The sequence below is a fragment of the Mustelus asterias genome, chromosome 8 (assembly GCF_964213995.1).
Source record: "Mustelus asterias chromosome 8, sMusAst1.hap1.1, whole genome shotgun sequence".
NCBI lineage: Eukaryota > Metazoa > Chordata > Chondrichthyes > Carcharhiniformes > Triakidae > Mustelus > Mustelus asterias.
In genome coordinates, this window is record NC_135808.1 from 46,019,937 (window position 1) to 46,047,402 (window position 27,466).

The 27,466-nt window shown below is 46.2% G+C and overlaps 1 protein-coding gene across 1 annotated transcript in view; it reads left to right on the top strand.

The window, feature by feature from the left end:
• The window catches only part of tnr (tenascin R (restrictin, janusin)), a 383,262-nt gene that overhangs the window by 325,186 nt on the left and 30,610 nt on the right, over window positions 1-27,466 (top strand). The window contains exons 16-18 of the mRNA XM_078219166.1: window positions 6,611-6,743; window positions 15,319-15,470; window positions 16,382-16,478. Coding sequence (XP_078075292.1) covers window positions 6,611-6,743; window positions 15,319-15,470; window positions 16,382-16,478 — 382 coding nt within the window. The remainder of the gene's footprint in view (window positions 1-6,610; window positions 6,744-15,318; window positions 15,471-16,381; window positions 16,479-27,466) is intronic.

Genomic DNA, 27,466 nt, shown 5'->3' on the forward strand with positions numbered 1-27,466 from the left:
CACAAGGTTGGCTGGGATACTCACAATCCGAAAAGGGGTCCCTTTGTGGTGAGCTTTAACGTCTCAGTGCAGGGAGTTTGTGATTCTGGAAGAGGAGCTTGGCCTCGCTTGTCTGCTTTCTCAATCTTGACTCCTGCCCATTCGAACAGCCACACTCTCCAGCTAACAATTTACATGTGCAAATTGAGTCTGTGTCTTTATATGCCCTGTTTGTGAATAGAATTCCCACTCACCTGAAGAAGGGGCTTGGAGCTCCGAAAGCTTGTGTGGCTTTTGCTACCAAATAAACCTGTTGGACTTTAACCTGGTGTTGTTAAACTTCTTACTGCTTTCGATCACCCGCAGTCTTGGTTTAAATTGAGTCAAGTCCAAACACAAAAGGCTGAAACTGCCTTGATTGATATTTTAATGTCCTTTTGATGTCCCTCCGGAGCTTCCCGAACGGTATCCCATTAGTGGGATGGGTCTTCTTGTCTTCTGGGGATGGGCCGATTTCCATGGCCATTGCCCCCCCCCCCCCCCCCCCCCCCCGCTGATTTGTTTACTTATTCGTCTGCTGGTCTCCATCTGCCTTTGTTCCAATGATTAGATCACAGGTGTGTCTGCCTTTCTACTTCCACTGGCCGCTTGCATATTCAAGGCTGGCTCACACCTTTCCTTATCCCAGTCCGAGGCCGGCTATGCTTGTCCTGCCGAGCTTTCTGGGAAACATTCCTGTCTTGATGCTCTCTCCACTCACATTGTTTCGTTTCTTAAAGACTTGATTAGTTGTAAGTATTCGCATTCCAACCATTATTCATGTAAATTGAGTCTGTGTCTTTATAAGCTCTGTTTGTGAACAGAATTCCCACTCACCTGAAGAAGGGGCTTAGAGCTCCGAAAGCTTGTGTGGCTTTTGCTACCAAATAAGCCTGTTGGACTTTAACCTGGTGTTGTTAAACTTCTTACTGTGTTTACCCCAGTCCAACACCGGCATCTCCACATCAAAACTTTCCATCGGGCAGCAGCCAGAGTTGGTCACTTTTAAACTGTCAAGATTTCTTCTGAGTCCTTTAACGTATGGAGGATTGCCCTGAAACTTACACTGGTACATAGAACATATAACAGTACAGCACAGGAACAGGCCCTTCGGCCCACGATGTTGTGCCGAACATGACGCCAAATTAAACGAATCCCTTCTGCCTGCCTTTGGTCCATATCCCTCTATTTCTTGCATATCCATGTGCTTATCTAAAAGTCTCTTAACAAAGAACAACAAAAAACAGTCGAGCACAGGAACAGGCTCTTCAGCCATCCAAGCCTGTGCTGATCACGTTGTCCTATCTAGACCGACCGTTTATATCCCTCTATTCCCTGTCTGTTCGTGTGTCTATCCAGATAAGTCTTAAATGTCACTAACGTATCTGCCTCAACCACCTCACTTGGCAGTGCATTCCGGGCCCCCTCTGTGTAAAAAAACTTCTCCCGCACATCTTCACTGAACCTTTCTCCCCTTATCCAAAACAGCATACTTGTTAGATAGGGAGACAGCCATAGGGAACCCCTGTACTGACTGCCTACCCCATCTGGTGGTCACCCATCTATTTTCCTGCACCTTGGGTGTGACCACATCTCTGTAGTTTTATCTCAGAACAATTTCAGTTAATTGTGTGTTCCTCAGTACCTCCAGCTGCTGCTCTAACCAATCCATGCGTTCGGTGAGCATCTGCAACTGGATGCATTTCCCACAGATGTAGTCCTCAGGGACTCTTGAAGTATCCATGATACCCCACAACATGCAGGAGTAGCACACCCTACCAATTGATATCTCCCTCCCTCTATTGGTTGTTGGACTAAAAACTAAATACTAGTTAGGCACTTAAAAAAAACACTGCTGCTGCTCTCATGGTAAGAAGCCTCACAACACCAGGTTAAAGTCCAACAGGTTTATTTGGTACCACAAGCTCTCGGAGCGCTGCTCCTTCATCAAGTGAGTCCTGATGAAGGAGCAGCGCTCCAAAAGCTCGTGATACCAAATAAACCTGTTGGACTTTAACCTAGTGTTGTGAGGCTTCTTACTGTGCCCACCCCAGTCCAACGCCAGCATCTCCACATCATGGTTGCTCTCATGAATAGGCCCGCTAAAATTAGTTTGTCTCCTGATTAGTTCAGGCTGAAACATAGAATAGAATCCTTACAGTGCAGAAGGAGGCCATTCAGCCCATCGAGCCTGCGCTGACCACAATCTCACCGAGGCCATATTCCCATAACCCCACACATTTACCCCGCTAATCCCCCTGACACTAGGGTCAATTTAGCATGACCAATCAACCTAACCCGCACATCTTTGGACTGTGGGAGGAAATGGAAGCACCTGGAGGAAACTCTCGCAGACACGGGGAGAATGTGCAAACGCCACACAGACTGTGACCCGAGGCCAGAATTGAACCTGGGTCCCTGGCACTGTGAAGCAGCAGTGCTAACCACTTTGCCACCGTGCCACCCATATTAAGTCCAGCTTGCTACCCTCTAGTAAGTGTGGAAAAAAAATTCTGACTTTACAAAATGTAGTTCAGATTCTCGTCCTGTGAACCTGGGAATGAGTGGGTTAAGGACACGGGTCCTTAAAAGTCCCTATCATATCTGCCTCCACCACCAAACCTGGCAGCACGTTCCAGACACCTACCATTCTCTGTGTAAAAAACTTGTCCCTCACGTCTCCTTTGAACTTTCCCTCTCTCAGCTTAAGTGCATGCCCCCTTGTATTAGACATTTCAACTCTGGGAAGAAGATTCTGACTGTCAATCCTACCTATGCCTCTATAATTTTATCGACTTCTATCAGATCTCCCCTCAGCTTCTGCCACTCCAGCGAAAACAACCCTAGTTGTCCAGCCTCTCCTTATAGCTCATACCCCATCATCCAGGCAGTATCCTAATAGACCTCTTCTGCACCCTCTCCAAAGCCTCCACTTCCTTCCCGCAATGTGGCGATCAGAATTGAATGCAATCCTGTAAGTGCGGCCTAACCAACGTTTTATAAAGTTACAACATGACATTCTGGCTGTTGTACTCAATGCCCTGACCAACAGTGGAGGCGGTGGTGTAGTGGGATTGTCACTAGACTAGTAATCCAGAGACCCAGGGTAATGCTCTGGAACCCGGATTCGAATCCCACCATGGCAGATGGTGAATTTGAATTGAATAAAAAATCTGGAATTAAAAGTCTAATGATGATCATGACACCATTGTCGATTGCCGTTTAAATCCATCTGGTTTACTAATGTCCTTCAGGGAAGGAAATTTGCCATCCTTACCTGGTCTGGCCTACATGTGACTCGAGACCCACAGCAATGTGGTTGACTCTTAAATGCCCTCAGGGATGGGCAATAAATGCTGGCCCATCCACCGATGCCCACATCCCATGAATGAGTAAAAAAAGAATAAAGGCAAGCATCCCATAAACCTTCTTTACCACCCTATCTACTTGTGTGGCCACTTTCAGAGAATGGACTTGAACCCCAAGATTGCTCTGTACATCAGTGCTGTTCAGGATCCTGCCATCAACTATATAGAACATAGAACAGTACAGCACAGAACAGGCCCTTCGGCCCACGATGTTGTGCCGAGCTTTATCTGAAACCAAGATCAAGCTATCCCACTCCCTATCATCCTGGTGTGCTCCATGTGCCTATCCAATAACCGCTTAAATGTTTCTAAAGTGTCTGACTCCACTATCACTACAGGCAGTCCATTCCACACCCCAACCACTCTCTGCGTAAAGAACCTACCTCTGATATCCGTCCTGTATCTCCCACCACGAACCCTATAGTTATGCCCCCTTGTAATAGCTCCATCCACCCGAGGAAATAGTCTTTGAACGTTCACTCTATCTAACCCCTTCATCATTTTATACACCTCTATTAAGTCTCCCCTCAGCCTCCTCCGCTCCAGAGAGAACAGCCCCAGCTCCCTCAACCTTTCCTCATAAGACCTACCCTCCAAACCAGGCAGCATCCTGGTAAATCTCCTCTGCACTCTTTCCAGCGCTTCCACATCCTTCTTATAGTGAGGTGACCAGAACTGCACACAATATTCCAAATGTGGTCTCACCAAGGTCCTGTACAGTTGCAGCATAACCCCACGGCTCTTAAACTCCAACCCCCTGTTAATAAAAGCTAACACACTATAGGCCTTCTTCACAGCTCTATCCACTATATACTTCCCCTTAACAATTGATCTCCCAAAGTGCACCTCACACTTGCCCGGATTAAACTCCATGTGCCATTTCTCCATCCTTATCAGCAACTGATCTATATCCCTATATCCCGCTGTATCCTTTAACAACCTTCTACAATCTTCACAGCTTTACCTATCTTTGTGTCGTCTTCAAACTTATTAATCCATCCACGTATGTTTTAATCTAAGTCATATACATATATATATATATCACAGACAACAGAGGCCCCAGTACAGATCCTTGTGGAACACCACTAGTCACAGACGTCCAGCCAGAAAAACTCTCTTCCACCAATACTCTGACTTCTGTGGGCAAGTCAATTCTGAAGCGGCCAAGTTACTGTGGATCCCATGCATCTTAATCTTCAGGATGGACCTACCACGAGGGACTTTGTCAAAAGCCTTACTAAAATCCATGCAAACAACATCCGCTCAAACCTCATTGATCACCTTCGTCACCTCCTAGAAAAAATCAATCAAGTTAGCAAGACATGACCTGCCCTACACAAAGCCATGCTGACTTTCCCTAATTAGGCCATGCTTCTCCAAATGCGCGTTAATCCTATCCCAAAGAATCCTCTCCAATAGCTTCCCAACCACAGATGTGAAACGCACTAGTCTATAATTTCCTGGATTATCCCTTTTTCCTTCCTTGACCAGAAGAACAACATTAGCTACTCGCCAGTCCTCCGGGATCTCTCCAGTAGCTAGCGAGAATGTAAAGATCTTAGAGCCCCAGCAATCTCTTTTCTTGCCTCTCTCAATGACCTTGGGTAGATCCCATCGGGCCCTGGGGACTTATCCACCTTAATGCTCTTCAAGAGACCCAACACCACTTCTTTCTTGATCTCAAAATGCCCGAGCATATGAGCATGCTCCACACTTATCTCACTGTCCTCCATGTTCATCTCCTTGGTGAATACTAACATCACTGTGAGGGAGCCTGATATTGAGGTCAATCAGTCCGCTCTCATTAATTACAAAGAGCCAAGTGTGAAGACTCTGAATACACTGAGCACCACCAATGTAAAGTCCAGCATACTGCACGACTGGTTAGAAATTTGCCAGAATATCCAGATGTCCTTTGACATTGTGCACTATCAGCACAATGGTGAGATCAAAAAGGCAACAGGTCCATCAGCAAAGAAAACCTATCCATTGGAAACAAAGATACGGGACATCATCACCAACTGCAAGAGTTGGAGAGATGGTGGAACTCTACCTGAAGTTGTATTCCAGGAAGAATACTCCGAGGAAGCTCCAGGCACCAAAGAAAACCTGCCCCTCATAGTGGAGCTGGAACTGATCCCACATGGAGGAACTGAGCAAAGCGATTGATTCACCCGCCATGGAGAAAACTCTAAGTGCTGATGCTGTAACATCTAAACTCATCAAACACGGGAAACCAGCAGTATCTGTACAAACTTCTCTGTGTCTGCTGGGGGGTTCTCCAAGGCGGCCTTCACGACACACGACAGCGCAGAGTCGCTGAGCAGAAACTGATAGCCAAGTTCCGCACACATGAGGACGGCCTCAACCGGGATGTTGGATTTATGTCACATTATCAGTAACCCCCACAGCTTTCCCCCTGATCTTGCAGAATCTTACTAGCTGTTCTGTCTGGAGACAATACACATCTCTTTAACCTGTGTTGAATGCTCCCTCCACCCACATTATCTGTACCTTTAAGACCTGGCTGGCTGTAGAGATTTGCATTCTAATTAGTATTCTGTAACTTGATTTCTGTGTCTCTGTGCACTGTTGGAGAACAGATTTTCACTCCATCTGACGAAGGGGCAGCGCTCCGAAAGCTTATGGTATTTGCTACCAAATAAACCTGTTGGACTTTAACCTGGTGTTGTGAGACTTCTAACTCTGCTGGAGGGAGCAGGGGTGTATGTTTGTGATGTAAAGATTCCCTGTACAAGAACATGGGCGAGCTCAGTAGTTGCAATAACTATTGAGTCATCTCTCTGCTGAGCGTTGTGGCTTTTGCCCATGTTGCCCTTGTCAGACTGAGGATCCTGACCGAACACATCTACCCCGAATCCCAGTGTGGTGTCAGAACTGGAAAACCTGCCCTTGACATGATCATCTTAGACCAGCAGCTGCAACAGAAGTGTTGTGATTGCTTTATTTGGGAGGAAGTTTCACCTTTTATGTGAGAGGAATGTTACCCATGTTCCCTCCTAACTGGGCTAAATCTGATTTTTATGTTGCATTCTTGACTTTCCCAACCAAGGTGTGCACACCATGTTTAAATGTTAATTGTCTGAGGACCGGAGCGGTTTATCAAAGGACGTACTGCAGGGTGGAATTTGAGTTTTTTTTGGAGGTTGGGAAGTGACTGGGTTCAGGCCCTGATTTGATGTTTCCCTTGCACACTCTTACAGGAGCTGATACTGGATGCAGAGGATACTTGGATTCAACTGGAGGGCCTGTCAGAAATGACCGAGTACACACTGACACTGCAGTCTGCACATGGCACCATGAGAAGTACACCAGAACACGCTTCATTTACAACAGGTATGAGTGAAGTGAATGTGCAAATGTATGAGTGCTCTCCTAAGTACAGGAATCCATCTGACACAAAGATGTATCTAATACAAATCTATTAAATAACAACTCACTAAAGTAAGCTCCACTGCTCCTCTGATCTTTTCACCTTCTGCCTCATCTTCTAACATGCTCCCTCAAATCTTCCTCTTGCGGCAGAGATGTTAATATAAAAACAGAAATTAGGAGCAGCAGGAGGCCATTCGGCCCTTCGAGCCCACACAATCATTTATTTTGATCATGGCTGATCATCCGACTCAATAGAAAGACCCGCCTTCCCCAATGTCCTTTGATCTCCTTCTCCCCAAATGCTATGTCTAACTTCTTCTTGTAAACGTTCAATCATTTGGCCTCAACTGCTTTCCGTGGTCGTGAATTCAGCAAGCTGACCACTCTCTGGGTGAAGAAATTTCTCCTCATCTCTGTCCTAAAAGGTTTACCCTATATCCTTAGGTTGTGACCCCTGGTTCTGGAAATCCCACCATCAGGGACATCCTTCATTCATCCACTTTATCTCGGTGTCCTCATGCAGCAGTCGCTGAAAGTAAGCACGTAGGTACAGCAGGCAGTAAAGAAGGCAAATGGTATGCTGGCCTTCATAGCGAGAGGATTTGAGTAGAGGGATAGGGATGTTTTGCTGCAATTGTTCAGGGCTTTGGTTGAGGCCACATCTGGAGTAGCAGGTGCAGTTTTGGTGTCCTTATCTGAGGAAGGATGTCCTTGCGATAGAGGGTGTACAGCGAAGGTTTACCAGGTTGATTCCTGGGATGGCAGGTCTGTCATATGAGGAGAAACTACGTCAGTTAGGATTATATTCACTGGAGTTTAGAAGAGTAAGAGGGGTCTGATTGAAACTTATAAAATTCTAACAGCGTCAGACAGGTGGGGGAGTCCAGAACCAGGGGTTATTGTTTGAGGATAAGGGGTAAACCTTTTAAAACTGAGGTGAAGAGAAATTTCACCCAGGAGTGGTGAGTGTGTGGAATTCACTATCACAGAAAGTAGTTGAGGCCAAAATGTCTGATTTCAAGAAGGAATTAAATAGGGGTGGCACAGTGGTTTGCATTGCTGCCTCACAGCGCCAGGGATTCGGGTTCGATTCCCAGCTTGGGTCACTGTCTGTGCGGAGTCTGCACATTCTCCCTGTGTCTGTGTGGGTTTCCTGGGGGTGCTTCGGTTCCCACCTGATTGCATCATAATTACCTCTCCCCCAATTGTAAACCTTGCCCTGCCGTACGGCCCTCTCCCTCCATTGCAATAACAAAAGACACCGAATTGTGGTCACTATCTCCAAAGTGCTCTCCCACAACCAAATCCAACACTTGGCCCGGTTCATTTCCCATTACCAAATCCAATGTGGCCCCACCTCTTGTCGGCTTATCCACATATTGTGTCAGGAACCCCTCCTGCACACACTGCACAAAAACTGCCCCATCCAAACTATTCGACCGATAAAGGCTCCAATCAATATTTGGAAAGTTAAAGTCCCCCATGACAACTACCCTGTGACCCCCACACCTATCCATAATCTGCTTAGCAATTTCTTGCTCCACATCTCTATTACGATTTGGGGGCCTATAGTAAACTCCTAACAACGTGACCGCTCCTTTCCTATTTCTAACCTCAGCCCATATTACCTCTGTAGCAGATTCCCTTCAAAATGCCTTTCCGCAGCCGTTACACTCTCCTTGATTAACAGTGCCACTCCTCCACCTCTTTTACCAGCTACCCTACACTTAGTGAAACATCTATACCCCGGAACTTCCAACAACCATTCCTGTCCTTGTTCTACCCATGTTTCCGTAATGGCCACAACATCGTAGTCCCAAGTGCCAATCCACGCCCCAAGTTCACCTACCTTATTTCGGATGCTCCTTGCATTGAAGTAGACACACTTCAACCCACCTTCTTGTCTGCTGGTACCCACCTTTGACCATGATACCCTTCCCAGTACCTCACTACACTCACTGACCTCTGGACTACAACTCCTTTTCCCATCCCCCTGACAAATTAGTTTAAACCCCCCCGAAGAGCTGTAGCAAATTTCCCTCCCAGGATATTGGTGCCCCTCTGGTTCAGGTGCACCCCGTCCTGTTGGTACAGGTCCCACCTTCCCCAGAAAGTGTTCCAATTATCCACATAGCTGAAACCCTCCCTCCTACACCATCCCTGCATCCATGTGTTTAACTGCACTCTCTCCCTGTTCCTCAACTCACTAGCACGTGGCACCGGCAACATACCAGAGATGACAACATGGTTTGTCCTGGCTCTCAGCTTCCACCCTAGCTCCCTGAATTCCTGTTTTAAATCCCCGTCCCCTCTCTTACCTATGTCTTTGGTGCCGACGTGCACCACGACTCGTGACTGTTCCCCTTCCCCCTTTAGAATCCTGAAGACACGGTCGGAGATGTCACGGACCCTGGCATCCGGGAGGCAACATACCATCCGTGAGTCTCTCTTGTTGCCACAGAACCTCCTATCTATCCCTCTAACAAACGAGTCCCCAATAACTATAGCTCTACCTCTCTCCCCCTTTCCCTTCTGAGCCACAGGGACGGACTCAGCGCTGGCGATCTGGTCACTGTGGCTTACCACTGGTAGGTCGCCCCCCTCACCTGTATCCAAAGTGGAATACTTGTTGTTAAGGGGAACGACGACAGGGTGCTTCTGGAGATAGTGACCACAATTCGGTGTTTTTTGTTATTGCACCGACTGCTTCCTCCCAGCCCCTCTCACTGTCACCCATCTATTCTCATTCCCTGGAGCAACTATATCCCTGAAGCTTGTGTCTATGGCCCTCTCTGCCTCCCTGATGACCCTAAGCTCATCCAACTCCAGCTCCAGCTTCCTAACGCGGTCTTGGAGGAGCTGCAGATGGGTGCACCTCCCACAGGTGTAATCAGGTTCCCTCCCATTGTTCAAAGATGTGCAGGTTAGGTGAATTGGCTATGCTAAATTCTCCCCCAGTGTACCCGAACAAGTGTTGGATTGTGGCGACGAGGGGATTTTCACAGTAACTTCATTGCAGTGTGAACGTAAGCCTACTTGTGACTAATAAATAAACTTTAATACAGTTCTTGGGGCTAAAGGGATCAGGGATATGGGAGGAAGGGGGATCAAGATAATGAATTCGATGATCAGCCATGATCAGATGAATGGCGGAGCAGGCTCAAAGGGCCGAATGGCCTACTCCTGCTTCTAGTTTCTATGTTGTCTGGGATGGAAAGTTTCAGCCATGAGGAGAGACTGGATAGGCTGGGTTTGTTTTCCCTGGAGCAGAGGTGGCTGAGGGGGGATCTGATAGAGGTATACAAAATTATGAGGTATAGATAGGATAGATCATAAGAAACTTTCCCCCGTGTCTAAGAGGGCATAGGTTTAAGGTGAGGAGGAAGTAGTTTAGGGGGGATCTGAGGAAATGTTTTTTCATCCAGAGGAAGGGGGGAATGCAATGACTGAGAGGGTGACTGAGGGGTAAGGGGAATTACAAAGTTAATGGTAGAGGAGAGGGTGCAAGTGAATGAAGGCGGTAATTTAGATAAGGGAGTAGAGGGAGAGGGTGTTCGCGACTCATCAAAGCGGGTCCAGATAAAAGCTGGAATAAGGACACTTTGCCTGAATGCACGAAGCATTCGGAACAAGGTAAATGAGTTGATGGTGCAAATCAGCACAAGTGGGTACGATCTAGTGGCCATTACAGAAACGTGGCTGAAAGGTGACCAGGACTGGGAGATGAATATCCAGGGGTATCAGGCGTTTAGGAAGAATAGACAGGAAGGAAAAGGTGGTGGGGTCGCGCTATTAATAAGAGATAATATCAGGGTAGTACTGAGGGATGACATAGGCTCTGAGGAACAAAACGTGGAATCGTTATGGGTAGAGATGAGGAATAGTAGAGGGAGAAAGACACTAGTAGGTGTGGTATATAGGCCCCCAAATAATAATGTTGAGGTAGGGAGGGCTATAAACAAGCAGATAAGGGATGCGTGTAAAAACGGAACGGCAATAATCATGGGGGACTTCAACATGCACATTGACTGGCAGACTCAAGTCGGTAAGGGTGGAATGGAGGAAGAGTTCTTAGAATGCTGTCGGGATAGTTTCCTTGAACAGCATGTTACGGAACCGACGAGGGAACGAGCTATTTTGGATCTGGTATTGTGTAACGAGGTAGGTAGAATTAAGGATCTTATTGTGAAGGACCCTCTTGGGTCTAGTGACCACAATATGGTCGAATTTCTGATTCAGATGGAAGAGGAGAAAGTTTGGTCCCAAACCAGGGTCCTCTGTTTGAACAGAGGGAAATATGATAGGATGAGGGATGAATTGGCTAAGGTAGACTGGGAGAGCAGGCTGGCAGGTAGGATAGCTGAGGAACAGTGGAGGATTTTTAAGGAGATCCTTTTCAGTTCTCAGCAAAAATATATTCCAGCAAAAAACAAGGATTGTAAGAAAAGGGAGAACCAGCCGTGGATAACGAAGGAAATAAAGGAGAGTATTAAAATAAAAACAGCTGCGTACAGAGTGGCCAAAAATAGTGGAGAAACAAGTGATTGGGAAAAATTTAAGAAACAACAAAGAGAGACTAAGAAAGCGATAAAGAAAGGAAGGATAGACTATGAAGCTAGGCTAGCAATTAATATAAAAAATGATAGTAAAAGTTTTTATAAATATATAAAAAGGAATAGAGTGGCTAGAGTGAATGTTGGACCCTTGGAGGACGAGAGGGGGGAGTTAATAGTGGGAAATGAGGATATGGCTGAGTCTTTAAATAAGTTTTTTGTGTCGGTCTTCACGGTGGAGGACACAAATAGTTTGCCAAATATTAACGATAGAGGGTTGGCAGCAGGAGAAATACTTAATACAATTAATGTTACCAGAGAGGCAGTGCTGGGTAGACTAATGGGACTGAAGGTGGATAAGTCCCCGGGTCCGGATGGAATGCATCCCAGGGTATTGAAAGAAATGTCAGAGGTAATAGTGGATGCGTTAGTGATTATTTATCAAAACTCGTTGCATTCTGGGGTAGTGCCGGTTGATTGGAAAACGGCTAATGTTACGCCGCTGTTTAAAAAAGGAAGGAGACAAAAGGCGGGTAACTATAGGCCGGTCAGCTTAACATCTGTAGTAGGGAAAATGCTGGAATCCATTATTAAAGAGGAGATAGCAGGGCATCTGGATAGAAATGGTTCGATCAATCAGACGCAGCATGGATTCATGAGGGGAAAGTCGTGCTTGACGAACATGTTGGATTTTTATGAAGATGTGACTAGGGCGGTTGATGGAGGAGAACCGGTGGATGCGGTGTTTTTGGATTTCCAAAAGGCGTTTGATAAGGTGCCCCATAAAAGGCTACTGAAGAAGATTAGGGCACACGGAGTTGGGGGTAGTGTGTTAAAGTGGATTGGGGACTGGCTATCCGACAGGAAGCAAAGAGTCGGAATAAATGGGTGTTTTTCCGGTTGGAGGAAGGTAACTAGTGGCGTGCCGCAGGGATCGGTACTCGGGCCGCAACTATTTACCATTTATATAGATGATCTGGAGGAGGGGACGGAGTGTAGGGTAACGAAGTTTGCAGACGACACAAAGATAAGTGGAAAAGTGAATCGTGTGGAGGACGGAGAAGATCTGCAGAGAGATTTGGACAGGCTGAGTGAGTGGGCGAGGATATGGCAAATGGAGTATAACGTTGATAAATGCGAGGTTATACACTTTGGAGGAAATAATAACAAATGGGATTACTATCTCAATGGAAACAAATTAAAACATGCTACCGTGCAAAGGGACCTGGGGGTCCTTGTGCATGAGACGCAAAAGCCCAGTCTGCAGGTACAACAGGTGATCAAGAAGGCAAATGGGATGTTGGCCTATATTGCGAGGGGGATAGAATATAAAAGCAGGGATGTCTTGATGCACCTGTACAGGGCATTGGTGAGGCCGCAGCTGGAATACTGTGTGCAGTATTGGTCCCCTTATATGAGGAAGGATATATTGGCATTGGAGGGAGTGCAGAGAAGGTTCACCAGGTTGATACCGGAGATGAGGGGTTTGGATTATGAGGAGAGGCTGAGGAGATTGGGTTTGTACTCGTTGGAGTTTAGAAGGATGAGGGGGGATCTTATGGAGACTTATAAGATAATGCGGGGGCTGGATAGGGTGGAGGCGGAGAGATTCTTTCCACTTAGTAAGGAAGTTAAAACTAGAGGACACAGCCTCAAAATAAAGGGGGGTCGGTTTAAGACAGAGTTGAGGAGGAACTTCTTCTCCCAGAGGGTGGTGAATCTTTGGAATTCTCTGCCCACTGAGGTGGTGGAGGCTACCTCGCTGAATATGTTTAAAGCGCGGATGGATGGATTCCTGATCGGTAAGGGAATTAAGGGTTATGGGGATCAGGCGGGTAAGTGGTACTGATCCACGTCAGATCAGCCATGATCTTATTGAATGGCGGGGCAGGCTCGAGGGGCTAGATGGCCTACTCCTGCTCCTATTTCTTATGTTCTTATGTGACGGAGGTAGGTACTCTCATTTCAGAAGCATCTGGACAAGCACTTAAATCTCTAAGGCATAGTAGCTATGGACCAAGTGCTGGTAAACGGGATTAGTATAGATTGATATTGAATAGACATGGTGGGCCGAGAGGCCTGATTCTGTGGTGTATGACTCTATGGGTGGGATTTTCCGGCCGCGCTCACACAAAAACCAGAAAATCCCGACTGAGGTCAACAGGCCTTTGCCTGCTCCACCCCCAGCCCGCTACGGTCCCCGTGGCAGATGGTACAGGAAAATTCACCCTTATGACTCTAATTCACAATTTGTGTTGTCACTGGATCAGTTAAAAACAATAATATCTGCTTTCCTGGACAGTACGAGGTATGCAAAAGAAACCTCGGAGGAGTAAATCTCTCAATTAAATTCCTCCTTGGATCTCATGGCTGAGATTGAGAATTTCATTGACAACTGAGAGTGCGGCAATATAAGCTCGAGAGTTAGTGAAGGCGGCATGACTAAAACAGACTACAACCAGGGATTCTTTTAGTAAAGAGTTTGATGGGGTAGGCTCAAAGGTGGCACGCAGTATCATTGTTCTGTCGGTAACAGCAACCTGTACTGACATCAGTTTGGGCTTGTTTAAAGATGTGCTGACAGAACATCTTTTACCAAATACAATAAATGTCAGAAATACACGACAGGTCAGGCAGCATCCTTGGAGAGAGAAACAGAGTTTCAGCTGATCAATTTTAATCGGAACTTTCATTGGTTCACTCTAATCAGCTCAGATTTCTCCTGATGCTCAATCACTCTGCCCTTAATTATCACTTTTAATTGTATCCGATAACTTCCCCCACAACAGAAGTTGGACTAACAGGTTAAGAACTCCAGGTTTCTCTCTCTAACTTTCCTTAAATAATGGAGTTTCATTTGCCATTTTCCACTCTAAAAGGACAATTCTTGAACCCAGAACATTCTGGAAAAGGTGTGGCTCAGGTAACTGCAATTTCCTCACCTACTTCCTTTCACAACTCTGGCAGGGGTTGGATAGGTTAGACAGCAGATGCCATCAGATCCTGGAGATTTTAACTATAATGAACCCTGCCAATGTCAACTTGATGATTACCCTCTATGACATGGGTCTTTTCCCCGCTCGGTTCTAACCAATTAGATCTGCCAGTGCCCCTGAGGGACAGACTCCTCTCTTTCCATCATTACAAAGGTGGTTCCTCTGTTGGTGTTACCCCAGGGCGGCACGGTAGCACAGTGGTTAGCACTGCTACTTCACAGCTCCAGGGACCTGGGTTCGATTCTCGGCTTGGGTCACTGTCTGTGTGGAGTTTGCACATTCTCCTCGTGTCTGTGTGGGTTTCCTCCGGGTGCTCCGGTTTCCTCCCACAGTCCAAAGATGTGTGGGTAGGTTGATTGGCCATGCTAAAATTGCCCCTTAGTGTCCTGGGATGCGTGGATTAGCGAGTAAAATATGTAGGAATTTGGGGGTAGGGCCTGGGTGGGATGTGGTCGGTGCAGGCTCGATGGGCCAAATGGCCTCTTTCTGTACTGTAGGGTTTCTATTCTATTCTACTCTATTCTGTTACATGGGGTCATTTCGATGCTGGTTCATATTAAGCGGCATTGTTTTGGCCAGAGACAATGCCCATTTATCCAGGCTGGAAATTGGCATGGCTATACACTGGCTCGTCTACATCTGTGTCTGGAATAAAGCAATTATTATTATTCAATGGCCTCCGCCATTCTCAACAATCCCAAAACTCCAGGGGAGGATTCGCTGTCTTTGGCCAGGGAGGATGTGGAAGACGAGAGGCAGATTTGAGAATTGAATTGATGAATAAGAATGTACGAGTTGTTAGGATACCTATTTTTGTTGACTCATTCCTTGTTTATTTCAATGCTCCCCGTTGCGGTCAGTAGAATAAGTCATTTCAAAGTCCCTCACTGTTGCTATTGCTCCTTGAGGATGAGAAGCTGAATAATGAGTTGATTTCCATGAGAATTTGTCTTTTCCAGTTGTCCTGATTCATTTTTCTCATTGTAGAAGGCAGCCTTTATCCATACCCTTGGGATTGCACTCAGCACCTACTTAATGGGGACATCGTCAGTGGCATCTACACTATCTACATCAATGCAGAGCCACAGCAAAGCCTGCAAGTCTTCTGTGACATGACTACTGATGGTGGAGGCTGGACTGTGAGTAAGACTTCACACATTCTTCCTGTACTAATTGTACAATGACGTAGTGACAAGTCAAGGTCTAGACATCTCACATTCCCTTTTGCGAGAGTCTCACTTTGGTGAGGTGAAGGCTTGAGTCAATCTGCATTCTCACTGAATCCACATCTATCAAGTTTCATGTTTGTCACATTTCAGCTGAGGAAACCTCGCTGAACAACCACGCCTCAGAACACTGAATACTGCCCAGGGAGGGATTAGGAGGACACAAGGGAAGTCAGTGATAAGGAGTGTCAAGGCACAAGTTCACATCGAATATTAAACATCTGTAGATTGAGGATGGAAGTGAAAACCATAGAGTGTGTGCAGGGCAGCATACCGAGATCCAGACAAATTAAGTGCCCATGAGCCTGGCATTCAGCAATATGAGAATTTTATGAGTACTGAGGGCGAATTAGGTACGGAAAATGTGCAGAAAGGTTAAGTGAGCAATTCTGGCAGGAGAAATACTCAGGGCTGAGATTAGGAAAGCAGTAAACAATCTGCACCAAAGTACGAATCAGCCAGTTGAATTAATCTTGATATGGTCCCTTGATTCAGTGTGAACAGCAGATGGTGATCCAACATGGGGTTAGATAGAGAGTAAAACTGTCCCCATCAAACACTCCCAGGACATGTACAACAGGGGTTAGATGCAGAGTAAAGCTCCATCTACACTCTCCTCATCAAACGATCCCAGGACAGGTACAGCACGGGGTTAGATACAGAGTAAAGCTCCCTCTACACTTCCCCCATCAAACACTCCAAGGACAGCCACAGGTATCCTGGAATCTTCTCAAGTTTGAAGATATAAGCAGAATGCCAGAGATGATGAAGGTATTTTGCTAAGTTTGAGGGTACAGCTATAGCCCTGCCTTTCTTCGATACAGGTGTTCCAGAGACGGCAGGATGGACTGATAGACTTTGCAAGGAAATGGGTTGATTATCGAGTGGGCTTTGGAAACCTGGAGGATGAATTCTGGCTGGGTACGTACAAGATCATATTCCAAATCTTAGCAAATCTTAGCAATGTTTTCATCAGCTCTGTGGTTTAAATAAACGTCTTAATTGATTGTACTATTGATGTTTAGGGAGATTGTTTCAGCCTTTCAACAATGGCTTTATCAGTTAATATCCCACATTTAATTTCCTCAATCATCACATCTATCATTGTTCAGTTGAGGGGGCAATTGTTCATTGATGGTGGCTTCTCTACCCGCAATGCTCTATTCTATAGAAACTGCTCTATTCATTGAATCCTGTAATTTTACTCCCAGATGTTGCCTGGAGGAATGTCTGACAGATTCATAGAACCATAGAATCCCCACAGTGCAGAAAAGGCCATTTGGCCCATCGAGTCTCACTGACCCTTCAAAAGAGCATTTCCACCCAGGTCCTTCCCTCTATCCCATCCGCGTAACCCCACACATTTGCCATGGACACTAAGGGGCAACTTACATAGAAACATACAGCAGGAGAAGGCCAGTTGGCCCTTTGAGCCTGCTCCGCCATTCATTACGATCATGGCTGAATGGCCAACTCAAAAGCATAATCTTGCTTTCTCCCCATAACTTTTGATTCCATTCGCCCCAATCGCTGCGTCTAGCTGTCTCTTGAATACAAACAATGTTTTGGCATCAACTACTTCCACAGGCTCACCATTCTCTGGGTGAACAAATGTCTCCTCAACTCCGTCCTCAATGGTCTAACCTGTATGCTCAGACTGTGACCCTTGGTTCTGGACTCCCCCACCATCGGGAACATCCTTCCTGCATCTATCCTGCCTAGTCCCGTTAGAATTTTATAAGTCTCTGTGAGATGCCACCCCCCCAATTCATCTGAACTCCAGCGAAAACAATCCCTAACCTAGTCAATCTCTCCTCATACGTCAGTCCCGCCATCCCCGGAATCAGCCTGGTAACCTTCACTGCATTCCTTTGAGAGCAAGAACATCCTTCCTCAGAAAAGGAGACCAAAACTGCACACAATATTCTAGGTGTGGCCTCACCAAGGCCCTGTATAATTGTAACAATCCATCCCTGCTCCTGTACTCAAAACCTCTCGCAATGAAGGCCAACATACCATTTGCCTTCTTTACTGCCTGCTGCATCTGCATGCTTACCTTCAATGACTGGACACCCAGGTCCTGCTGCACACTCCCCTCTCCCAATTTGCAGCCATTCAGGTAATAATCTGCCTTCTTGTTTTTACTTCCAAAGTGAATAACCTCACATTTATCCAAATTATACTGCATCTGCCATTGATTAGCCCACTCATCCAACCTGTCCAGATCATTCTGAAGGATCTCTGCATCCTCGTCACAGTTCACCCTCCCACCCCAACTTGGTATCATCTGCAAACTTTGAGATGTTACATTTTGTTCCCTCATCCAAATCATTAATATATATTGTGAATAGCTGGGATCCCAGCACCGATCCCTGTGGCACCCCACTCGTTACTGCCTGCCAGATTGAAAAGCACCCATTAATTCCTGCTCTTTGTTTCCTGTCTGCCAACCAGTTTTCAATCTATCTCAATACAATTCCCCAATCCCATGTGCTTTAATCTTGCACGATAATCTCTTATGCAGGACTTTGTCAAATGCTTGCTGAAAGTCCAAATATACCACATCGATTGTAAAGGCTGATGATCCTGCAATACGACACTCTGGACATACAGTGTGGCCTCTGTAACAGTCTTACCCACTTGTGCCTGACCACTGATCAGATCAGAAATATCTAGCCGTAAATAGTGCTTTTAGAAGGACATCTTACCCAGGCCCACTCCACTGCCAACCAATCCCCGTGGCCTCACGCATTTACCTCACTAATGCCCTTAATCTACAAATCTTTGCACAGTAAGGGGCAATTCAGCATAGCTAATCCACTTAACCCACACTTAACCCATCTTTGGACTGCAGGAGAAAATCGGAACACCCAGAGGAAACCCACATAAACTGCGGGAGAACTTGCAAACGCCACACAGATATGTAGCCAAGGCCAGAATTGAACCCAGGTCTCTGACGCTGTAAGGCAGCAGTGCCAACCACTGTGCCACCATGCCACCCCATCTGATTAAACTTTTATTTCCTTTTTCAGAGTATAGAGAAGGAAAGGAAAACTCAATCACAAAACTACAATCACTCACCTGACTTAACATTTAGAATTAATTTCAATGCAAAACTCTCTGCCAGTCCCAGTGCTATCGGCGCCATGTCCACATCATCAATACACTGTCACCATGTCACACACTGACTGTGAACACACTGTTACTCTGTCTGACACTCACTGTGAACACACTGTTACTCTGTCTGACACTCACTGTGAACACACTGTTACTGTGTCTCTCACACACTGTGAACACACTGTTACTATGTCTCACATTCACTGTGAACACACCGTTGCTGTGGCTCACATTCACTGTGAAGACACTGTTACTGTGTCTCACACTCTTTGTGAATCCACTTTTGCCTCGGTTTTCACAGAGGAGAGGGACCTGGGTGGATGTACTGTGGGCTTGCAGTGGACTGAAAAGATTGAGTATGTGGACTTTAACAAAGAGGTTGTGCTGGAATCTTTGAATGGCATCAAGATAGATAAGTCGCCGGGTCCGGATGGGATGTATCCCAGGTTACTGTCGGAGGCGAGGGAAGAGATTGCAGAGGCTCTGGCGATGATCTTTGCGTCGTCGATGGAGATGAGAGAGGTGCCGGAGGATTGGAGGATTGCGGATGTGGTTCCTATTTTCAAGAAGGGGAATAGGGATAGCCCAGGAAATTACCGACCGGTGAGTCTAACCTCAGTGGTTGGTAAGCTGATGGAGAAGATCCTGAGGGACAAGAGTTATGAGCATTCAGAGAGGTTTAGTATGCTCAAGAATACTCAGCATGGCTTTGTCAAAGGCAGATCGTGCCTTATGAGCCTGGTGGAGTTCTTCGAAAATATGACTAAACACATTGACGAAGGGAAAGCGGTAGATGTGGTTTATATGGATTTTAGCAAGGCGTTCGGTAAGGTCCCCCATGCAAGGCTTCTGGAAAAAGTGAGAGGGCATGGGATCCAAGGGGCTGCTGCCCTGTGGATCCAGAACTGGCTTGCCCAAAGGAGGCAGAGAGTGTGTATAGATGGGTCTTTTTCTAAATGGAGGTTGGTCACCAGTGGTGTGCCCCAGGGATCTGTTCTGGGACCCTTGCTGTTTGTCATTTTCATAAATGACCTGGATGAGGAAGTGGAGGGATGGGTTGGTAAGTTTGCCGACGACATGAAGGTTGGTGGGGTTGTGGATAGTCTGGAGGGATGTCAGAAGTTACAGAGGGACATCGATAGGATGCAAGACTGGGCGGAGAAGTGGCAGATGGACTTCAACCCAGATAAATGCGTAGTGGTCCATTTTGGCAGGTCAAATGGGATGAAGGAGTACAATTGTTTAAGAAGGGGAACAGAGACTTCCCCGGGAATTATAGACCGGTGAGTCTCACTTCTGTTGTCGGCAAGATGTTGGAAAAAATTATAAGGGATAGGATTTATAGTTATTTGGAGAGTAATGAATTGATAGGTGATAGTCAGCATGGTTTTGTGGCAGGTAGGTCGTGCCTTACTAACCTTATTGAGTTTTTTGAGAAAGTGACCAAGGAGGTGGATGGGGGCAAGGCAGTGGACGTGGTATATATGGATTTTAGTAAGGCGTTTGATAAGGTTCACCATGGTAGGCTTCTGCAGAAAATGCAGATGTATGGGATTGGGGGTGATCTAGGAAATTGGATCAGGAATTGGCTAGCGGATAGGAAACAGAGGGTGGTGGTTGATAGTAAATATTCATCATGGAGTGCGGTTACAAGTGGTGTACCTCAGGGATCTGTTTTGGGGCCACTGCTGTTTGTAATATTTATTAATGATCTGGATGAGGGTATAGTTGGGTGGATTAGCAAATTTGCTGATGACACCAAAGTCGGTGGTGTGGTAGACAGTGAGGAAGGGTGTCGTAGTTTGCAGGAAGACTTAGACAGGTTGCAAAGTTGGGCCGAGAGGTGGCGGATGGAGTTTAATGCGGAGAAGTGTGAGGTAATTCACTTTGGTAGGAATAACAGATGTGTTGAGTATAGGGCTAACGGGAGGACTTTGAATAGTGTGGAGGAGCAGAGGGATCTAGGTGTATGTGTGCATAGATCCCTGAAAGTTGGGAATCAAGTAGATAAGGTTGTTAAGAAGGCATATGGTGTCTTGGCGTTTATTGGTAGGGGGATTGAATTTAGGAGTCGTAGCGTTATGTTGCAACTGTACACAACTCTGGTGCGGCCGCACTTGGAGTACTGTGTGCAGTTCTGGTCCCCACATTACAGGAAGGATGTGGAGGCTTTGGAGAGGGTGCAGAGGAGGTTTACCAGGATGTTGCCTGGTATGGAGGGGAGATCCTATGAGGAGAGGCTGAGGGATTTGGGATTGTTTTCGCTGGAAAGGCGGCGGCTAAGAGGGGATCTTATTGAAACATATAAGATGATTAGAGGTTTAGATAGGGTGGATAATGATAGCCTTTTTCCTCTGATGGAGAAATCCAGCACGAGGGGGCATGGCTTTAAATTGAGGGGGGGTAGTTATAGAACCGATGTCAGGGGTAGGTTCTTTACCCAGAGGGTGGTGAGGGATTGGAATGCCCTGCCAGCATCAGTTGTAAATGCGCCTAGTTTGGGGGCGTTTAAGAGATCCGTAGATAGGTTCATGGACGAAAAGAAATTGGTTTAGGTTGGAGGGTCACAGTTTTTTTTTTAACTGGTCGGTGCAACATCGTGGGCCGAAGGGCCTGTTCTGCGCTGTAATGTTCTATGTTCTATGTTCTATAATATTAAGGGAAAGACTCTTAGTACTGTAGAGGGTCCGGGTCCATAGGACTCTAAAATTGGCCCTGCAGGTGGAGGAGGTGGTTAAGAAGGCGTATGGTGTGCTGGCCTTTATCAATCGAGGGATTGAGTTTAGGAGTCCGGGGATAATGATGCAGATATATAAGACCCTCGTCAGACACCACTTGGAGTACTGTGCTCAGTTCTGGTCGCCTCATTACAGGAAGGATGTGGAAAAGATTGAAAGAGTGCAGAGGTGATTTACAAGGATGTTGCCTGGGTTGAGTGGGATGCCTGATGAGGATAGGCTGAGGGAGCTCAGTCTTTTCTCCTTGGAGAGACGTAGGATGAGAGGAGACCTAACAGAGATATGTAAGATGTTGAGAGGCATAGATCGGGTGGACTCTCAGAGGCTTTTTCCCAGGGTGGAAATGGCTGCTACGAGAGGACACAGGTTTAAGGTGCTGGGGTGTAGGTACAGGGTAAATGTTAGGGGGAGGTTTTTCACACAGAGGGTGGTGGGCGAGTGGAATCGGCTGCCGTCAGTGGTGGTGGAGGCAAACTCAATAGGGTCTTTTAAGAGACTCCTGGATGAGTACATGGGACTTAATAGGATGGAGGTTTATAGGTAGGCCCAGAAGGTAGGGGTATGTTCGGCACAACTTTTGGGGCCGAAGGGCCTGTTTTGTGCTGTAGTTTTCTATGTTTCTATGTTTACTGTGTCTTACACTCACTGTGAACACGCTGTTATACTCTTACACTCACTGTGAACACACTGTTACTGTGTCTCACACTCAGTGTGAATACACTGTTACACTCTCTCACACTCACTGTGAACATACTATTACTGTGCCTCACACTCACTGTGAAGACACTGTAACTGTGGCTCACACTCACTGTGAACACACTGTTACTGTGGCTCACACTCACTGTGAACACACTGTTACTGTGGCTCACACTCACTGTGAACACACTGTTAATCTGTCTCTCACTCACTGTGAACACACGGTTACTGTGGCTCACACTCACTGTGAACCCCGTTACTGAGTCTCACACTCACTGTGAACACACTGTTACTGAGGCTCACACTCACTGTGAACACACGGTTACTGAGGCTCACACTCACTGTGAACACACTGTTACTATGTCTCAGACTTGCTGTGAACACAGTGTTACTGTGTCTCACACTCACTGTGAACACACTGTACTGAGTCTCACACTCACTGTGAACACACTGTTACTATGTCTTACACTCACTGTGAGCACATTGTTACTGTGTCTCACACTCACTGTGAACGCACTGTTACTGTGTCTCACACTCGCTCTGAACACACTGTCACTGTGTCTCACACTCGCTCTGAACACACTGTTACTGTGGCTCACACTGACTGTGAACACACTGTTACTGTGTCTCACACTCACTGTGAACACACTGTTACTGTGTCTCACACTCACTGTGAACACACTGTTAATCTGTCTCACACTCACTGTGAACACACTGTTACTGTGTCTTCCGCTCACTTGAAAACACACTGTTACTGTGTCTCACACTCGCTCTGAACACACTGTTACTGTGGCTCACACTGACTGTGAACACACTGTTAATCTGTCTCACACTCACTGTGAACACACTGTTACTGTGTCTCACACTCACTGTGAACACACTGTTACTGTGTCTCACACTCGCTCTGAACACACTGTTACTGTGTCTCACACTCACTGTGAACACACTGTTACTGTGTCTCACACTCACTGTGAACACACTGTTAATCTGTCTCACACTCACTGTGAACACACTGTTAATCTGTCTCACACTCACTGTGAACACACTGTTACTGTGTCTCACACTCACTGTGAACACACTGTTACTGTGTCTCACACTCGCTCTGAACACACTGTTACTGTGGCTCACACTGACTGTGAACACACTGTTACTGTGTCTCACACTCACTGTGAACACACTGTTAATCTGTCTCACACTCACTGTGAACACACTGTTACTGTGTCTCACACTCACTGTGAACACACTGTTAATCTGTCTCACACTCACTGTGAACACACTGTTACTGTGTCTTCCGCTCACTTGAAAACACACTGTTACTGTGCCTCACATTCACTGTGAACACACTGTCACTGTGTCTCACACTCGCTCTGAACACACTGTTACTGTGGCTCACACTGACTGTGAACACACTGTTACTGTGTCTCACACTCACTGTGAACACACTGTTACTGTGTCTCACACTCACTGTGAACACACTGTTACTGTGTCTCACACTCACTGTGAACACACTGTTAATCTGTCTCACACTCACTGTGAACACACTGTTACTGTGTTTCGCACTCACTGTGAACACACTGTTACTGTGTCTCACACTCACTGTGAACCCCGTTACTGAGTCTCACACTCACTGTGAACACACTGTTATTGTGCCTCACACTCACTGTTACAGTGCCTCTCACTCACTGTGAACACACTGTTATTGTGCCTCACACTCACTGTGAATAAACTGTTACTGTGAATCACACTCAATGAATGCACTGTTACTGTGGCTCACATTACCATGAACACACTGTTACAGTGCCTCACACTCACTGTGAACACACTGTTACAGTGCCTCACACTTACTGTGAACACACTGTTACTGTGCCTGACACTCACTGTGAACACACTGTTACTGTGCCTCACACTTACTGTGAACACACTGTTACTGTGCCTCACACTTACTGTGAACACACGGTTACTGAGTCTCACACTCACTGTGAACACACTGTTACTGTGCCTCACACTTACTGTGAACACACGGTTACTGAGTCTCACACTCACTGTGAACACACTGTTACAGTGCCTCACACTCACTGTGAACACACGGTTACTGAGGCTCACACTCACTGTGAACACCATTACTGAGTCTATCACTCACTGTGTGAACACACTGTTACTGTGTCTCACACTCACTCTGAACACACTGCTACTGTGTCTCACACTCACTGTGAACACACTGTTATTGTGTCTCACACTCACTGTGAACACACTGTTACTGAGTCTCACACTCACTGTGAACACACGGTTACAGTGTCTCACACTCACTGTGAACACACTGTTAATCTGTCTCACACTCACTGTAAACACACGGTTACTGTGGCTCACACTCACTCTGAACACACTGTTACTGTGTCTCACACTCACTGTGAACACACTGTTACTGTGTCTCACACTCACTGTGAAAACACTGTTACAGTGTCTCACACTCACTGTGAACACACTGTTAATCTGTCTCACACTCACTCTGTAAACACACGGTTACTGTGGCTCACACTGACTGAAAACACACTGTTACTGTGCCTCACACTCACTGTGAACACACTGTTACTGTGTCTTACTTACTGTGAACACACTGTTAATCTGTCTAACTGTGTAAACCCACGGATACTGTGTCTCACACTCATCGTGAACTCACTATTACTAAGTCTCACTCTCATTGTGAATGCACTCTTACTGTGAATCACACTCACTGTGAACACACTGTTACTGTGCCTCACACTCACTGTGAACACACTGTACTGTGCCTCCCACTCAGAGTGAACACACTGTTACTGTGTCTCACACTCACTGTGAACACACTGTTAATCTGTCTAACTGTGTAAACCCACGGTTACTGCGTCTCACACTCATTGTGAACTCACTATTACGAAGTCTCACTCTCATAGTGAAAGCACTCGTACCGTGTCTCACACTCACTGTGAAAGCACTGTTACAGGGTCTCACACTCACTGTGAACACCGTTACTGAGTCTATCACTCACTGTGTGAACACACTGTTACTGTGTCTCACACTCACTGTGAACACACTGTTACTGTGCCTCACACTCACTCTGAACACACTGCTACTGTGTCTCACACTCACTGTGAACACACTGTTAATCTGTCTCACACTCACTCTGAACACACTGTGACTGTGTCTTCTGCTCACTGTGAACACACTGTTACAGTGTCTCACACTCACTGTGAACACACTGTTAATCTGTCTCACACTCACGCTGTAAACACACGGTTACTGTGGCTCACACTCACTCTGAACACACTGTTACTGTGTCTCACACTCACTGTGAACACACTGTTACAGTGTCTCACACTCACTGTGAACACACTGTTAATCTGTCGAACTGTGTAAACCCACGGTTACTGTGTCTCACACTCATTGTGAACTCACTATTACGAAGTCTCACTCTCATAGTGAATGCACTCGTACCGTGTCTCACACTCACTGTGAAAGCACTGTTACAGTGTCTCACAATCACTGTGAACATTGTTACTGTGTCTCACACTCACTGTGAGCCCACTGTTACTGTGGCTCACACTCTGTAGACGCACTGTTACTGTGCCTCACACACAGTGAATACACTGTTACTGTGCCTCACACTCACAGTGAATACACTGTTACTGTGTCTCACACTCACTCAGTGAACACACTGTTACTGTATCTAACACTCATTTTGAAGACACTGTTACTGTGTCTGACACTGACTGTGAACAAACTATTACTGTGAACTCACACTGACTGTGAATGCACTGTTACTGTGTCTCACATCCGGATCGCAGTGTTACTGTGCCTCACACTCACTGTGAACACACTGTTACAGTGCCTCACACTTACTGTGAACACACTGTTACTGTGTCTTGCTTACTGTGAACACACTGTTACAGTGCCTCACACTTACTGTGAACACACTGTTACTGTGTCTTACTTACTGTGAACGCACTGTTACTGTGGCTCACACTCACTGTGAACCCCGTTACTGAGTCTCACACTCACTGTGAACACACTGTTACTGTGTCTCACACACACTGTGAACACACGGTTACTGAGGCTCACACTCACTCTGAACACACTGTAACTGAGTCTCACACTCACTGTGAACACACTGTTACTGAGTCTCACACACACTCTGAACACACTGTTACTGAGGCTCACACTCACTCTGAACACACTGTTACTGAGTCTCACACTCACTGTGAACACACGGTTACTGAGGCTCACACTCACTGTGAACACACTGTTACTATGTCTCAGATTTGCTGTGAACACAGTGTTACTGTGTCTCACACTCACTCTGAACACACTGCTACTGTGTCTCACACTCACTATGAACACACTGTTACTGTGTCTCACACTTGCTGTGAACACATTGTTACTGTGTCTCACACTCACTGTGAACACACTGTTACTGTGTCTCTCACTCACTCTCAACACACTGTACTGTGTCTCACACTCACTGTGAACACACTGTTACTGTGTCTCACACTTGCTGTGAACACAGTGTTACTGTGTCTCACACTCACTATGAACACACTGTTACTGTGTCTCACACTTGCTGTGAACACAGTGTTACTGTGTCTCACACTCACTGTGAACACACTGCTACTGTGTCTCACACTCACCGTGAACACACTGTTACTGTGTCTCTCACTCACTCTCAACACACTGTTAATGTGTCTCTCACTCGCTGTGAACACACTGTTAATGTGTCTCACACTCAATCTGTAAACACACGGTTACTGTGGCTCGCACTGACTGTGAACACACTGTTACTGTGTCTCACACTCACTGTGAACACACTGTTACTGTGCCTCACACTCACTGTGAACACACTGTTACTGTGTCTCTCACTCACTCTCAACACACTGTACTGTGCCTCACACTCACTGTGAACACACTGTTACTGTGTCTCACACTCACTGTGAACACACTGTTAATCTGTCTCACACTCACTGTGAACACACTGTTACTGTGTCTCTCACTCACTCTCAACACACTGTACTGTGTGTCTCACACTCACTGTGAAGACACTGTTACTGTGTCTCACACTCACTCTGTGAACATGCTGTGAATGTATCTCACACTCACAATGTAAACACATTGTTACTGTGGCTCACACTCACTGTGAACACACTGTTATTGTGAACTCACACTGACTATGAATGCACTGTTACTGTGTCTCACACTCATCCAGAATGCAGTGTGACTGTGTCTCACACTCACTCTGAACACACTGTTACTGGGTCTCACACTCACTCTGAATGCACTGTTACTCCGTCTCACACTCACTGTGAACACACTGTTACTGCGAATCACTCTCAC